Here is a 15503-nt window from a genome sequence, read left to right as displayed (position 1 = left end):
ATTTAAATCTTTTAATTTAAAGCCCTAAACATATTCCACATAGGAAAAAATCTGTAAGCATACTTCTTCAGAGAGGATTTAAAGCAATAGCAAGGCAACGTTAAATTATCATGGCTCTTGAGAAAAACAGAGGAGCAGTGTACAGAAGACCCTCACATTGGTGGCTCTGCGTCTTCCCTGTGGGCTGTGCCAACCCACTCTCTCCCCAGTAATGACTCTTTGTTTTTACTAAGTCCCAAAGGGTTGGGGAGAGCTCTGCAAAAAGAAGGGGGGAGGGGTGGATGGAATGCAGCTGCAGGCTCTAAAACAATGCTGAGTCCATATATTTTGTTCCCAGTTAGAATAATGAAAAGAGTGGGGGGTTGAGGAGACAGACTTAGAATAAGCAAGGTAGGATCAAACATCCTATAGCTCTCAGTCTATAGTACCTCCACTCCTCATCTATTCTACCAAATCCAATTACCATTCCCTTGGATTAAAAAGCTTATCTGTTAAAATTCAAACACCCATTAAGATTTAAACCTATCAGTCATTTATATCTAAATTGTTTCCATCAGTGAAGTATATCAAGGCAAGGAATAAAGTAGGAAGAGAAAGTGGAGCAGGCAAAGATAAACTGAGGGCACTTGGACACATGGGACAGGAAAGCTGAAGGGAGGAAAGTTTAGAAAAGGTGGTCTAAGGTTTCAAATATAAACTGCCTGCTTTGCAATGCTGCTTAGGGCCCAGGGGCAACTAGTATGCTAGAGAAAACCATACTCCCTCCTAGACTGCTAAAAGCTGCAAGGGTCAGAATGGAGAGTTTGGAAGTCTGCACATACTGGTGCTCCATGATTTAGGGTTTCGGCATAACTTGATGCCTCCTTAGAAAACATCCTTTACTTGCATTTCCCAGCAGAAAAAATTAAGGGAAGCATCAGCCCCAGAACCCTACTGCTCCCAGTAAGAGAAAAGCAGCTCAAACCTTACACTCTTCCTCTAGCCCTCTTCTCCCTAAATAATCCTTTAGTGAAAATTCATGGAGCCCTCCAGGGCTGGTAGAATTAGGCCTGACCCTGGCACATCTCTTCAGATATTATTGATGTCATTAAAATTTGCAGAAAAACTCAAGAAGCCTTAAATAAACACCTGAACTAAGCCCTTGAATAGAAAATCAGCATGTGCTAATGACTACCTACTAAAAAGCTATACAACAAAATCCAGAAGAATACTTATTCCAATTAGGATCCCATTCATGAACACTTAGTCACTGAAGAGGAAAAACAGGACTTCATTGTAAAGCTGTCATGTAGAAGCAAAACTCTGACATCCACACAAACATCTCCTTCAAGTAAGCATTACACAACACATTTAGAAGTACTCTTGGTCTGTGTTGAATGATGTAATTAATCTGACTCTTGAACTGTTTTCAAGTTATAAAGGTTAGAAAGACTATTTATTTAAATTGACACTTCCGCATTTTGTGACAACAAAAATTCAGAAGTCTGCAGATTTACAATAATCAAGAATCTTCCTCCCTCAGCTTATGTTTTCTCTATAGCTCTAAAAATCCATTTACAGAAATTACAAATTTCCATATTATAGCTAATATATAGAGGCATATAGAATACATATTAATTTAAATGAGGAAGCAAAAAGAATAATTGAGTCTATTATTATGAAATATTAATAATAATAATTAAAAAATACTGATTCTATTCCTGTAAACTTTATCATCTATTATAAAGACAAAATTCATAGGTCCATTTTATTAGGCATTATCATTTATTGTGCTTTTAAATGCAGTAATAAAATACACAGAAAACTTTGTTTACTCTGTATATATGAAAAACTCAATTTCTACTTACATATTTCATTTCCTAGTACATACAACTTAAAAAAGTACACACACAGCAAAATTTTGTTAATAGTAAAAGCAATCACAATCATAACTTGCCTGAAATAAATAATCCCTTATGGATGTTAAGCTGTGATAAAACATACTCACATAATACCTTGATGTACGTTATACTTCAATAAAAAGGTTCAAACATGCAATTATTCATGATATGGATAAAAAACACTGTCAATATCAATAACCATATATGAATTTTTAAAACGTAAATTAAGAAAATAAGAGAATTCAAGCATCTTAAAGATGTCAGACATTTTCATTTAGTCACAAAGTTCACAGAATGAGTGGCTGATTATAATAAAAGGGTCAACTGAAAATGGATTTTAAAAGCTGAATAGCGTGCAAGAACATTAGATTTGTTTGTTAAATCAAGAAGAGTACTCACCCCGTGGAGTCCTTGGAACTGAATTGAAGGTCGAAAAGGAATTAAATTCTATTAAAAGAAACAAACAGGTAAACCTTGGTTACTGTGACACAGAACTAAATGTTTAAACTTTAAATCTATATTATTTGGGCCAGGCACAGTGACTCACGCCTCTAATCCCAGCACTTTGGGAGGTTGAAGCAGGAGGATCACTTGAGGCCAGGAGTTCAAGACCAGCCTGGGCAACACAGTGAGACCCCCCCCCCCATGTCTATTAAAAAGAAAGAAAGAAAGAAAAAAAATATGTATTTGGTCAGTGTCATAATGTGTGAAAATCTCTTCATTATATACTTTCTTTTGCATGTTACTATATTAAGATACCTTGGATGAACAATATCACACTATTTACATTTCTCTCTGAACCACACAAACAAAATACAGTTTTTGGCAGTCCAGCTAATCATGTTTTTGAAACTGACCAACATGATTTGGCAAAAAATGGTTAGTATACCAATTCAATTTTACCTTAAAAAAACTGTATTGTTGCATAGTTTCCTGGTATATTTTTAATAGGGGCGGGAAGAGGGAAGAGATAATTGGAGGAACTTTGCAATACTGTAACAGGATGCTAGAAATATAAAATTAAATATTTGAGAATAAACCTGTTTTCCATTTTCTGACATTTTATCAGAGATTTGTTTTTAATAGACAGCCAAACAGGTTACCAGTTCTCTCATATGCTTCTCACCAGGAGAACGTAATTTCTAGATCAGTGTTTTTTATTATGAGCTTTTTCTTCTTGATAACTTCAATATTTTATCATAGAGTTGTGCATTTGGAATAAAAGCTGTTATCGTAAATGTCAGCCATAGTCTTTTGCATGATTTCCTGTATTCATAGTCACCAGCATATTTTTCTGTGGGAAAGCTTTTCCAAATTGCCAACAGAAACCCATGAAGAAATCAGATTTGGGTAATGTTTAATGGTAGTACATCAGCCTGTAAACTACTCACACCTTCATATTCAAATCCAATGTACAAAAACAGTGGTTTCTGGTCTCATCTCTACCCCAAATAAAAATATAGAGGCACTAATAATGTTCCTCACCTCAGCTACAGCACATCACCTACTACTTCCAAATGCTTCCCAAAACTTCTCTGCAGACTTAAAAGTTTACTAATAGGGATTATAATAAATGAAAGAGAAAAAGAAATAAAGATAAGTACTTCTTTAAAAGACAGACCACCTTAATGTAAAATCAAGTGTAACATTAGCTATCTTATTATTATTTATAAAAATGAATAAACAAGTATCTTTTTGGAGAAAACATTATAATGGATACTGTTAATGTTCTATTACCATAAAAGATCATTTAATTTTAGACTTATCAGCAGAATCTAAGTACTACTGAATAACAAATTCATTTATTGGTGTGGGAGAAGTGAACTTTTTAAAAAGGAAAAATAAAAAGGCAGCACCTGAATTTTTAAAACCTAATTTTTTAGTAGATTTTCACTCTAATTCATTGCCTTTTATGAAAATATAAACATACATTAACTTTCTTAAGGGGAAAAACGCCACCCCCAAACTACTTTCCATGGCTAAACTCACTCTTCCTGAAGTAATGAAAGCAAGCCCACAGGGGCCTTGGGAGCCCCTCTTCATGTGGAAGAGTAAGGTGGCTCTACAATTGAGATTATACAGGTTCAGGTTCCAGCTTTCACAATATTTCCATCAGCCCTGCTTTCTGAATGTCCCTCCAAATCAGAAGCACTGAATATAACCTCAGAGGCTCATTACACTTCCCTCCTTGAATCCTGGCAACTCAGAGGTTGTCTTCAGCTCGTCATTGAAATGTGAAATTCTCTCTCCATCAAGTTCATTGATTCTTCTTGGTCAGATAAATGCAAACTTCTTAGTTTTCAAATTGCTGATATCCCCACTGGATATTACCTCTTTCTTGCACTTAGAGATAGCAGTCCTCCCAGTTCTCTGATCACACCTTTCATTCCAAAAGGCAAGTTCCTTTCCTTTTCTTTTTCTAGATCCACTTCATCCTGGAGGCTCACTGCACCTGTTGGGTGATAACTCTGAATCTCTTCTCCATTCCTCAGCTGGCACCTCTCCATAGCCTGCTACTTACTACTGCCGATAGGACATTTTGCATTAGAAACTCACAATGGCAGCAAATCTCAATGACTGGCAAACATGAAACTAATTCCCCCATCCCCAGCCTTCCCAACCAAACCATCATCTCTTTCTTACTTTTCTGGCAAAGGTACTTTTATCCTCTTGGTTCTCCAGGCTCACCACCTTAAAATTAACTTACAGTCTCTTCTCTCCCTGACTTCATATTCTATTAGTCATTTACATACTACATGCCACTAGAATCACAGGATTCCAAATCCAGATGAGGCCTTAGAGATAATACAGTTGGTGCCTATCCCCCACAGGACCAGAACCCAAGACTCAATCTCCCTATTTTGCCATGCTGCTTTTCTTGTACTACCTTGTGTTCCACACACATCTGCTAATGGGGTATTTAAGAGTGTGGGGGCCTAATCCCTCATGCCAGAGAGTTCATCTTTTAGTTGGGGAAAATTTGAGAATGATTAAGTACTAGGCTAAGTAGCAGTGGGAAGCATAGTAAGAATTCTCAAAAAGGAGAGTACAGGTTAGAATAGATAATTGTTTACAGAAAAGGTGGCTCTTAAATCACAGTTTAGAAAAGGTAAGTTCCGAGGAAAGACAATACCCTGAGGAAAAAAGCAAGGAGACAGGAATGGACACTGTATGGTCAGAAGGCAGGTCTGCATGTGTACGCTTCTTTCCCACTTGAAATACAACAGCAAGGATGAGATCCGATCTGCAAATTCCTGCCTAATTTTTCCTTATCCTCAAAATGTGTCTTCATTTTTTAGTTTCTATTTGCTACAGAATAGGGCAATAATTTAAATTTCAGACCTCAGGATGACTCTGTTTAAAAAGTTTATCACTCTGAAATAATCCTGCCCTAATCCCCTCCCTAACCCCTCACTGATGGGTTGTACTCTTGTCTTTAACTTGATAAACAGTTGGAGGCTCTCTCAATTTTTTGAATAAGAGAGTTGCTCACAGAAGTGTTTTGGGGGAAGGAAGCTCTTTCAGTCATGTGCAAAATAGATGGAGAGAGACAGATCAGGGCAGGGCAGGGCTGGAGAAGTGAGCTAGTGCACAGTTCGGGGGGATGCTTAGAAATACCCTGGAAGTGGTAAAAAAGGCCTAAATTAGTATGACTGCATCTGCAGCTAACCGGGGATGGTGGACACAGCAGACATTCCCCAGGAAAAATGATAAGATATGCTGAAAGCTTGAACATCAGACACCAAAGAAAGATGATGCCAACGTGGCTCCAGGGCTCCCAGTCACCAACTCTGGCCACTCTGCCCCAAACTCCCTCAAATTAAGTTCTTAGTCTCCATTTTGAAAGCAAGACCCTTATCACCTCACAACTAGATAATGGCTTTCTCCCTTCCTTGAAGTCCTTCCAAATTGTTCAAATAGCCGGCAGAACCTCTCTCATATACCACTGTCGGCCCAGAGTAGTTTTTATCACTGTCTGTCAAAACAAAGCCAACTACTAAATAGAAAACACATCCGCTATCAACCAAGATCAACCAGAATCAACCAAGTTCATCTTCCATTTCCTCCCAACAATAGCTCAGCTATGTTAACCTTTGTTTGTTTGTTTTGCAAAGACTTTCCTCTCTAACTCTTTCATGTTCTTCCAACCTGGCATAAATTCCCAAGATCTACTTTGCCAATCCATACTTATTGCTTACTTAACATTCAAGCTCAAAATTAATTTCCTCAGTGAGACCTTCCTTTGGATAAACCAGGAGTCAAAGACTCAATGTTTCAATGTCTTCAAAGACCCAAAGGTCTTTGGAACAGATGGATGTAGGGCAACAAGGAGTGGTAAGTACCTGGAAAATGAATGCCCAAAGGAAAAATATCCAAATTAAAAAATGTTAAACCTGTTTCTAGCCAAACAAAACTCTGGTGCCACCATTTTGCTAACTTGGAACTATGTAACTATGAGTTAAATCTCATTAGCTGTTTGTCCAGATGCCAGCATCTACTGTTCCACTACATTGGGTATATTTTTTCGTAGGTTGTCTTATTCCTGATTGTTATGACACAGGAGTCTTAGGCATATGTAACTTACAAGTATTATGTGCTCAGCTAAACAAGAAAAAAAGTATTGTAAAATCATTTTGTATATGTTCTCTTTATATATGAAGTATACCACTATACACATTGTACACATATGCAGATTACTATTCAGGGTTGTACAGATAAGACAATATGTACTATTCTTCATAACAATTTAGAAACTTGCAAGAATAATTTTGACTATATACAATTTTTTTCCTCATGCCCTGAATTTAGAACTTGACTTCTTGACATGTTTATAGTTCTACCTATAGAGCTTGACTCCTCAACAAGAATAATTTTTATTTATCTAGTTTTCTAATGTATGGCACAGAGCATTTTATATCTGTTGTCTCAAGTGAGCCTCCTAAAACCAGCTCTGGGTGGTAGGAAAGCATCATTATTCCCCATTTCAGAGACAGAATAAATAATGAGTCTCTAAAAGGTAGAGTACATCACTCAGGATCACAGACCTGGTGATTAGCAGAGTTGGGCTTTAAATCCAGTCCTCTGAATGCCAAATACAGTACTCTTTCTTTCTCTTGCCTCTGAAATGTGTTACCCCCTTGTGCTAAACATTTAAAAGACCTTAAATGTTCACTCAGTTCTTTTGGCATTTTGTTTCCAAGGAAAATGAATCTTTTTATCTTTTTTTTTTTTTTTTTTGAGACGGAGTCTCACGCTGTTGCCCAGGCTGGAGTGCAGTGGCGCGATCTCGGCTCACTGCAAGCTCCGCCTCCCGGGTTCCCGCCATTCTCCTGCCTCAGCCTCCTGAGTAGCTGGGACTACAGGCGCCCGCCACCGCGCCCGGCTAATTTTTTGTATTTTTAGTAGAGACGGGGTTTCACTGTGGTCTCGATCTCCTGACCTTGTGATCCGCCCGCCTCGGCCTCCCAAAGTGCTGGGATTACAGGCTTGAGCCACCGCGCCCGGCCATGAATTTCATACAGTAATTAAAATTTCCAAAAAAACTAAAGTAAAATTTAGTTCAGTTTCTGATTAAAAACTGAAAAAAAAAATAGTTTTTTTTCCTTTAAGGACGATGTATAGTGAAAGAACATACATAAATATTTGTTACCATTTTATTTAATATATAATAAAACCCTCATTTATGGAAGAGTTATATGTACTTATCCAAACAAGCTCATTGTCACTCAGAAATTCTTTTAAGATATCTAGCAATCTAGAAAAATACTTAAAACAACCTCAAATGCTTTACTGATTTTAATCCCAATTTTAGAAAAGAACATGTTAACTAGGCTACAGCTCTTGAATGTTTTTAAAAATGCCACAGGAAGAAACAAACTCTACACCACTTATTTTGCATCTGATCACTCATTGTGTTATTAAGAGAGACACCAGGAAACAGTTTAGAAGTCAATACCATTATAAGCAAACGTCTAAAGCATATTAGTTTTTTATCCAAAATTTTTTTTAGCCTAAGTGTAATCGTATAAACATGACCTCAACTCACTGTATCTTTAAACATTTGCTGAATACATTCCCATTAGAAATGAGTTTCAGGTAAGGCTTCAACTTTTGCTTTAATTAAATCACCAAGTAGCTCTTCTGAAAATCAAGTTACTTTAGGGCTTAAGGGAATAGTATTTGAGCTATAAGTAAGAGAGTGATCTGGTATCTATTTCCAACCAAGAACACAAAGGCAGATTGTCATTGGCTAGGGAAACTTCTTCAACAACAGGATTTATCAACAATCCTGACAAAAGTGATGGTTTGCAGTCAAAATATTCTGTCAAATTTTAGTACTTTCACTGCTCTTAGAGCTCCTTGAATTTATGCTCTATACCTCTTATGAAATGTTGGGCATTCCTAAGCACAGAATAGTAGTACAGACAATGCTAAAATGCTCTTAAGTTTGGTTATACTCTTGACATCTGCATTTACAAGCCAATGCTACTGCAACAAGAATTGCTCTATGACCAAAGAGATCTATGCACACTTATTTCCAGGGACTGACTATTCTTCACAATATATCAGAACTATAAAAGTAATATATAATTTACTGAGTCATTTTGCTAGGAAATATTAATTTTCCTAATATTAATTCTGACATGATTTCTTTGGGATGGGAGAAGAGCACAGCTGCTTTTTGGAGTTGAATAAAAAAGTTACTTATCCTATAAAGGTAGTTTATAACCATCTCTTGATTGTATACATATTGCTTATCCATGTATACAAATTAAATGTGTGGTTACCTTTCCCTTATCAACAACCGTCAGTTTTACAAATAAACAAACAAGAAATAGCATTCTGGGTCTAGAAAATAACAATATTCCTAAAAAATATTATAGAGATCTTTCCAACTTTATTCTCTATGGTTAGAGATGTTTTTGATATACCTTTAGTTTCCCTTTTGAACCCATCATGGAACTTTGAGTTAACTAAAGGTTAACTCTTGAGAATTCTTAAATTATTTGAAATCAATCAGCAAATATTTATTAAATACTTGGTATCTACCTTTGTATCTAAGCTGCATTATAAGCCATGATAAAGATACCGCCAAAAAAAAAAAAAAAAAATTCAATGTCAAATATAATTTTGGAACTTTGCTCAAAACAAAAAAACTTTCTATAAAGTGGATTGTTTAAACAAACAGTTACAGCTAACCAGTTACTATCTGAGTGTTTACAATGTGTCAGGCACTATCCATTTCTACTACCACCTCTGGGAATTCTCAGAAGCACCCTTGTGGGGTAGATAATATTATTCTCATTTCTCAGGTAAGTCCTGTGAATTACTGAAGGCTACACAGCTAATAAGTGACCTGGGGCTCAGAACTGTGCTCTTATTCAGGATTTTATATAGTTAGTCTTTCCTGTCCCCCTCCAACAATAGTAATATGAAATTTGAAACTGAAAGCCAGATAATTAAGAATCACTTTTTTGGTTTTGCACTATGGCAGAAGGAAAATACCACACAATTTGGGAACTTGTTTTTACTTGCAAAGTAAATAAGTGGACACACTTTTCCCTGGGATGCAACTTGGATAAAATAGATCATCTTTCTTTCCCTCTATACTATTTAAGAACTGGTAGTAATGATTCTTTTGTTTAAGAGTCACTTTTTTCTTTGTTCTTTAGGACATCATCTGATAGAGAACCCAAAGAAGACTATCTAATAATTATATTTTAACCACTGTAATAAAAAAATATCTAGGCAAAGAAAGAGGAGGAAGAAAGAAACTTGGAGTTAAAAGTAGAAAATAGCACATGACATAAGCTGATCCTGAAGAAATAAAATACACTCAGCTCTTATTAAAAGCCAATAACATGCTTAGAATAATACATGATATGAAATTTAGAAATAATCCAAAACTACTTTAAAAAAAAGGTATCTTCTTCTTTGCCTCAAACCTTTTATTAGATGCCAAAAAGAAAGTCATTAAGCTTCACAAACCAATCTAGTATTTTGCCCTGTGAGTCAATGTTACCCTACATTCAAAAGAAATTCCTTTTCTACAGATTTGGAAGAACCAGATTAAAGAACATATGAAGTAAAGAATAATTTCTTTCTAGCCACTACAGCATGGAAAGAGTGAAATATAAGGGATTACCAAAACCAACATCCATTTAGCACAATCCCTGTTTTGAAAGATAGCTTCTAGAAAACGGTGGCTATCTGATACATGCCAAACTTTTTATATATATATAAAAATATATATATATTTCATATATATCTATATATAATAGATAATCTATATCTATATCTATATATAATAGCTATATCTATATCTATATATCTATATCTATATATAATAGCTATAGCTATATCTATATCTATATATCTATATCTATATATTATATATATAATATATAAGATTATATATATATATAATCTTCATATTATATATGGTTGTCTTAAATTTTAGGATTTCAAATAGCTCTTGAACATGGAAGGCAAAAATCTAAACTAAACAACCAGCCAAAAAGTTAGTTACTGTGAACCAGCCTTTAAATCAACAACACTTGGCCAGGCATGGTGGCTCACGCCTGTAATCCCAGCACTTTGGGAGGCTGAGGCAGACGGATCATGAGGTCAGGAGACCGAGACTATCCTGGCTAACACGGTGAAACCCCTAAACCCCATTTCTACTAAAAATACAAAAAATTGCCGGGCGCGGTGGCTCAAGCCTGTAATCCCAGCACTTTGGGAGGCCGAGACGGGCGGATCACGAGGTCAGGAGATCGAGACCATCCTGGCGAACACGGTGAAACCCCGTCTCTACTAAAAAAATACAAAAAAACTAGCCGGGCGAGGTGGCGGGCGCCTGTAGTCCCAGCTACACAGGAGGCTGAGGCAGGAGAATGGCGTAAACCCGGCAGGCGGAGCTTGCAGTGAGCTGAGATCCGGCCACTGCGCTCCAGCCCCGGCGACAGAGTGAGACTCCGTCTCAAAAAAAAAAAAAAAAAAAAAAAAAAAAATACAAAAAATTAGCCAGGGGCGGTGGTGGGCGCCTGTAGCCCCAGCTACTTTGGAGGCTGAGGCAGAAGAATGGCATGAACCCAGGAGGTGGAGCTTGCAGTGAGCCGAGATCGTGCCACTGCACTCCAGCCTGGGCGACAGAGCGAGACTCTGTCTCAAAAATTAAATCAGTCAATCAATCAATCAATCAACACTTGAAGCATAGTATCCCACCATTTTTTCCCCAGATTTAATGTGGGCTTTATAATTGTATAATTAGCTTATATGTCAAATCTGACTGTAAATGCAAATAAAGATTTGTTTCCTGGGATCATGATCTCTAAAGCAGAAGTATAAGGAGAAGTGGTAAAATAAGCTTAGACTGGAAGATGGAGTTTTTTTTTAAACTAGAAATTAATAAAATGTGGCATCTAAAACTTTTTTACAAAGGGAACCATTAGGGGGCTTGAAACTGGGAGACTACTTGATCATACTTAATGTTCTGAAAAGATCACTCTAGCTGCTGTGGATTATGGGGGAAGGGTAGAAACTTGAGGCCACCTCAAAGTTCATGGCAGTGATCCTGAGGAGAGATGATGGTAACTGGGACTGGAATAGCAGCAATGGCTGGGGTTAGATTCAGGATATTTTGAAGGTTGACAGTACTTGCTGATAGATCAAATATGTCAAGAAAACAGGAGACAAATCAAGGGTTGCTAGTCAATTTCTAGGCAATTGATAGAGAGTTCTGCCACTTACTGAGATAGGGAACACTTAGGTAGATAGAGATTTGAGGAGTAAAATAATGAGTTATTTTTAGAAACAGTGAAGATATGAAAACAACCTAAATGCCCATCAACGGTAGACTGGATTAAGAAAAGGTGGTACATATATACATGGAATACAACACAGCAATGAAAAAGAATGAGATCATGTCATTTGCAGCAACATAGATGGAGCTTTAGGCCATTACCCTGAGCAAACTAACACAGGAACAAAAAAAATACCACATGTTTGCATTAATAAGTGAGAGCTAAACATTGAGCACGCATAGATATAAAGAGGGGAAAAACAGACACTAGGGGCCTACCTTGAGGGTGGAGGGTGGAAGGAGGGTGAGGATCAAAAAAACTACCTATTGGGTACTATGCTTATTACCTGGGTGATGAAATAATCTGTACACCAAACCCCCATGATATGCAATTTACCTACACAACAAACCTGTACATGTACCCTGAACCTAAAATAACAGTTAAAAAAAAAATCTTACTTGATCCCTCATAGATTCTCACATCAACAAAGGAGAGGATCCTTTATAATAACAAAATCAGGTAACGCTTTTATAATTTCCTTTATGTCTGTACTTATTGAAATAGTTGATTGTCAGAGGATAGTTTTCTCCTTGCAATGATTAGCCATACCCTTGAGAAAAACTCCTACAAGGGTATAAAACACAGTTTGGATATGTAAGATTTGAGATGTCTGTTAAACTTTGATGAGGCAGTGTATTGGAAATCAGTACTTGGAGCTGGAGAAAAGAATAGATCTGGAGATAAATATTTGGGAGTCATTAATATATAGATGACACTTAAATTCAAAGGACTAAATGAACTCACCTAGGGAGACTGAACAGATAAAGAGAAGAGAGACAGAGCTCCAACATTCAGAGGCCAGCCAAACAGAGGAAAGCAGGCAAAGGAGAATGAGAAAGAATGGGCAGAGAGGTAGGAGGAAAATCAGGAATGTGTTTCTAACAGGAAGAAGTGGTCAAGAGAATGGAATACCGCTGAGGTCTGGTAAGATGGAAACAAAGAGATGACCACTGGACTTTAACAGGGACTTTGTCAGGTATAACCTCACGGGTGTGGTGGAAACAATGGGCTGAGCAGAGGATGGCAGGTGAAGAAGACATCTCCTTGAACACAAACTTTATAGCGTTTATTTTTTCACATTTGCCTGCTTCTACTAAAATGACAAGCACTTTCTTGGCAGGGACCATTCATGACTTATTCAGCTTTATATCTCCAATGCCTAGTTCTATCCCTGGCAAATGTCAGAAGATAAATACACGTTTGCTGAATGAACAAACGAATATTTGGTAGTTTAACTCTTCTACCTCAATTTTTTATGAAAGAAAAAACATCTTAAGATACTCAGCTGAGTTTTTATTACATGGACACCTTTTCTGGTTCTTGAGGCATCATGGTTTCTAATAATGGAGCCAAAAGCAATGATATTAAATGTTATCTTAAAATATGCTAATACTTAAGTTTCTAGTTAAGCATATTTAAGTATTAAAAAGTATCTGTGAATCTTATAAGAAAGTTCAAGCCTGGCTACACCCTTGAATAAGCTCACTGTTGAGTGAAAAAGTCTTCCAGACTAGGTTATCTCCCTGAATCAAGAACCAAGCGCTCACAGTAGTCCATTCCATTACAATGTGTATGTATAGCAAAAGTTCTATGCACTCATGATTCCTTTGTTTTGTTTTTCATAAGGAACTACCAACAAAAAAGAAATAAAGGAATCAAAACACCAAAACAGAAACAGAGGTAATGTGAGGTAACTGAAAGTACTCCTTCAAGGCCTTTAGGAATTATGTTATTTCAAAATAAAACTTGAAATGTAAATCCAGGCACATTATATAGAGTTACTTACGTTTCATTAATCAATAGGGACAGAAACCACAGAAGATCTGATTTCCATGTTAAAATAAAATTACATTTCATATTATCAGTGCCTTAAGCACAATTTATAGGGGTTATTCAATAAAGAAAGTCTATAGAAATACAAACAAAATTTAAAATGCCCTGCTCAAAACCAAATTTTTTTCCCAAAGAATTTCAACTTTCTTCAAAACATCAACAATCTCCAAAATTTCCATCCAAATAAAACAGTTTATATAAGACATATTAAGCAACACAGCACTGTTTTATATATCTGTCTGCCTCAAACTCCTGAATAGACTTCTCAAATATAAAACATCTAATCAAACCCAAGTCTCCTCATTATAAATTAAAAGGCTGAGTGAATGTTCACCAAAATGGCACTCACATCTTTATCTCCCCTACCCCCAACTCCACTCTCCCATCTGCTTCCAATTTCCCTTTTTCTATCAGGGGTACCCCTCCTAGTGCCAATGGCTAGAAATCTCAATTCAATTCTGCTTCTAAAATTTTTTTTTTTTTTTTTTTTGAGACGGAGTCTGGCTCTGTCGCCCAGGCTGGAGTGCAGTGGCGCGATCTTGGCTCACTGCAAGCTCCGCCTCCCGGGTTTACCCCATTCTCCTGCCTCAGCCTCTCGAGTAGCTAGGACTACAGGCGCCCGCCACCACGCCCGGCTACCATTTTTTTTTTGGTTTTTTAGTAGAGACAGGGTTTCACTGTGTTAGCCAGGATGGTCTTGATCTCCTGACCTCGTGTTTCGTCTGCCTCGGCCTCCCAAAGTGCTGGGATTACAAGCATGAGCCACCGCGCCCGGCCAATACCTTGTTAAATTCTACAGACTCTATTCATCTCCTGCATCTCCCACCAACACCCTAGGGTGGACTCCAGTCATCTCTGGCCTGTACCACAAACTTCTTCCTAACTTGTCTATCTCCTTCCAGATTCACATTATAGTCATCCTGCACATGAGGGCCAGAATAATCCTAAAACACAGATCAAATTACCTTATGTTTCTACTCAGTGTTCACAGAATAAAATCCAAACTTCTTAGTAAGGTAATGAATCTGCTCTGACCTACTTTTTCTCTCTTAAACTCAACTACATTTTTCTCCTGACCGCCATGTTAAGCAGAACAGGGTCTTTATGGCAATTCTTGGAGTTTGCCCTAGCTACCACTCTTCTTTGCTTACCTATGCCATTGTTTCTGCTGGAGATGTGGTCCCCATCCAGTTTCTGTCTGCTAAAATCTTGCTAAAATCCTTTAAGATCCAAGGATTTTAGACCAGTAACATATAGGATCCCCGCAAAGAAAAGAAACTCATCCCATTTGTTCAACAATCTAGTTACTATGAAACCAGTAGCCAAATGCCCTTACTGTAGAGGTCAATTCGAGGTGATAATTTTATCCACGAATCTTCAAGGAGTTTATAGCTTAATTAATAAAATTCTCTTTTCTTATATCCTGCATTAAATCATGCAAATGCCAGCTTTGGTCTTTGCTGGCAAAGTATTAATGGAAACTCTTAAACCAGTTATTCTTGAAGATTCAACATAGCTCTCAAGAGCCATAATACTGCCACAGAAAGAAATAGGAAGGAAGGAAAGAAGGAAGGAGATAAAAAATAAAAGACAGAGACAGAAATCCTTGCTAGAAACCTGACCCAAGTTATGCCGTGTTTTCCAGCTTTAATTGGCTCTAAATACATGGACATTAATTTATTATATTCTACCCCAGAACTGCAGGAGATTTGTGCATAAGTCATAGGAAATTCTGTATGGAGCTGCGGTATGCAGGACAGTCAGATAATTGGGTTATATACGTGTTGTTTTCTTTATTATAAAACTTAGTTCATCTTCAATGTAGGATGGCCATAATATCACATTTTAGGGACATTTTCTCAAACAATCCAAAATACATTTGGCCCAATCTAGCAAATGGTGGGCTGGATCTAGTGCCAGACTC

The 15503-nt window shown here is 37.1% G+C and overlaps 1 protein-coding gene across 1 annotated transcript in view; it reads right to left on the bottom strand.

Moving 5' to 3' along the window:
• The window catches only part of LOC105491988 (elongation factor for RNA polymerase II 2), a 77630-nt gene that overhangs the window by 56143 nt on the left and 5984 nt on the right, over positions 1-15503 (bottom strand). Inside the window, exon 2 of the mRNA XM_011758827.3 lies at positions 2280-2327. Coding sequence (XP_011757129.1) covers positions 2280-2327 — 48 coding nt within the window. The remainder of the gene's footprint in view (positions 1-2279; positions 2328-15503) is intronic.

Source organism: Macaca nemestrina, chromosome 6, assembly GCF_043159975.1.
Source record: "Macaca nemestrina isolate mMacNem1 chromosome 6, mMacNem.hap1, whole genome shotgun sequence".
Taxonomy (NCBI): domain Eukaryota; kingdom Metazoa; phylum Chordata; class Mammalia; order Primates; family Cercopithecidae; genus Macaca; species Macaca nemestrina.
Note: the sequence above shows the minus strand (reverse complement) of the source record. Positions and strands in the feature narration are given on the sequence as shown.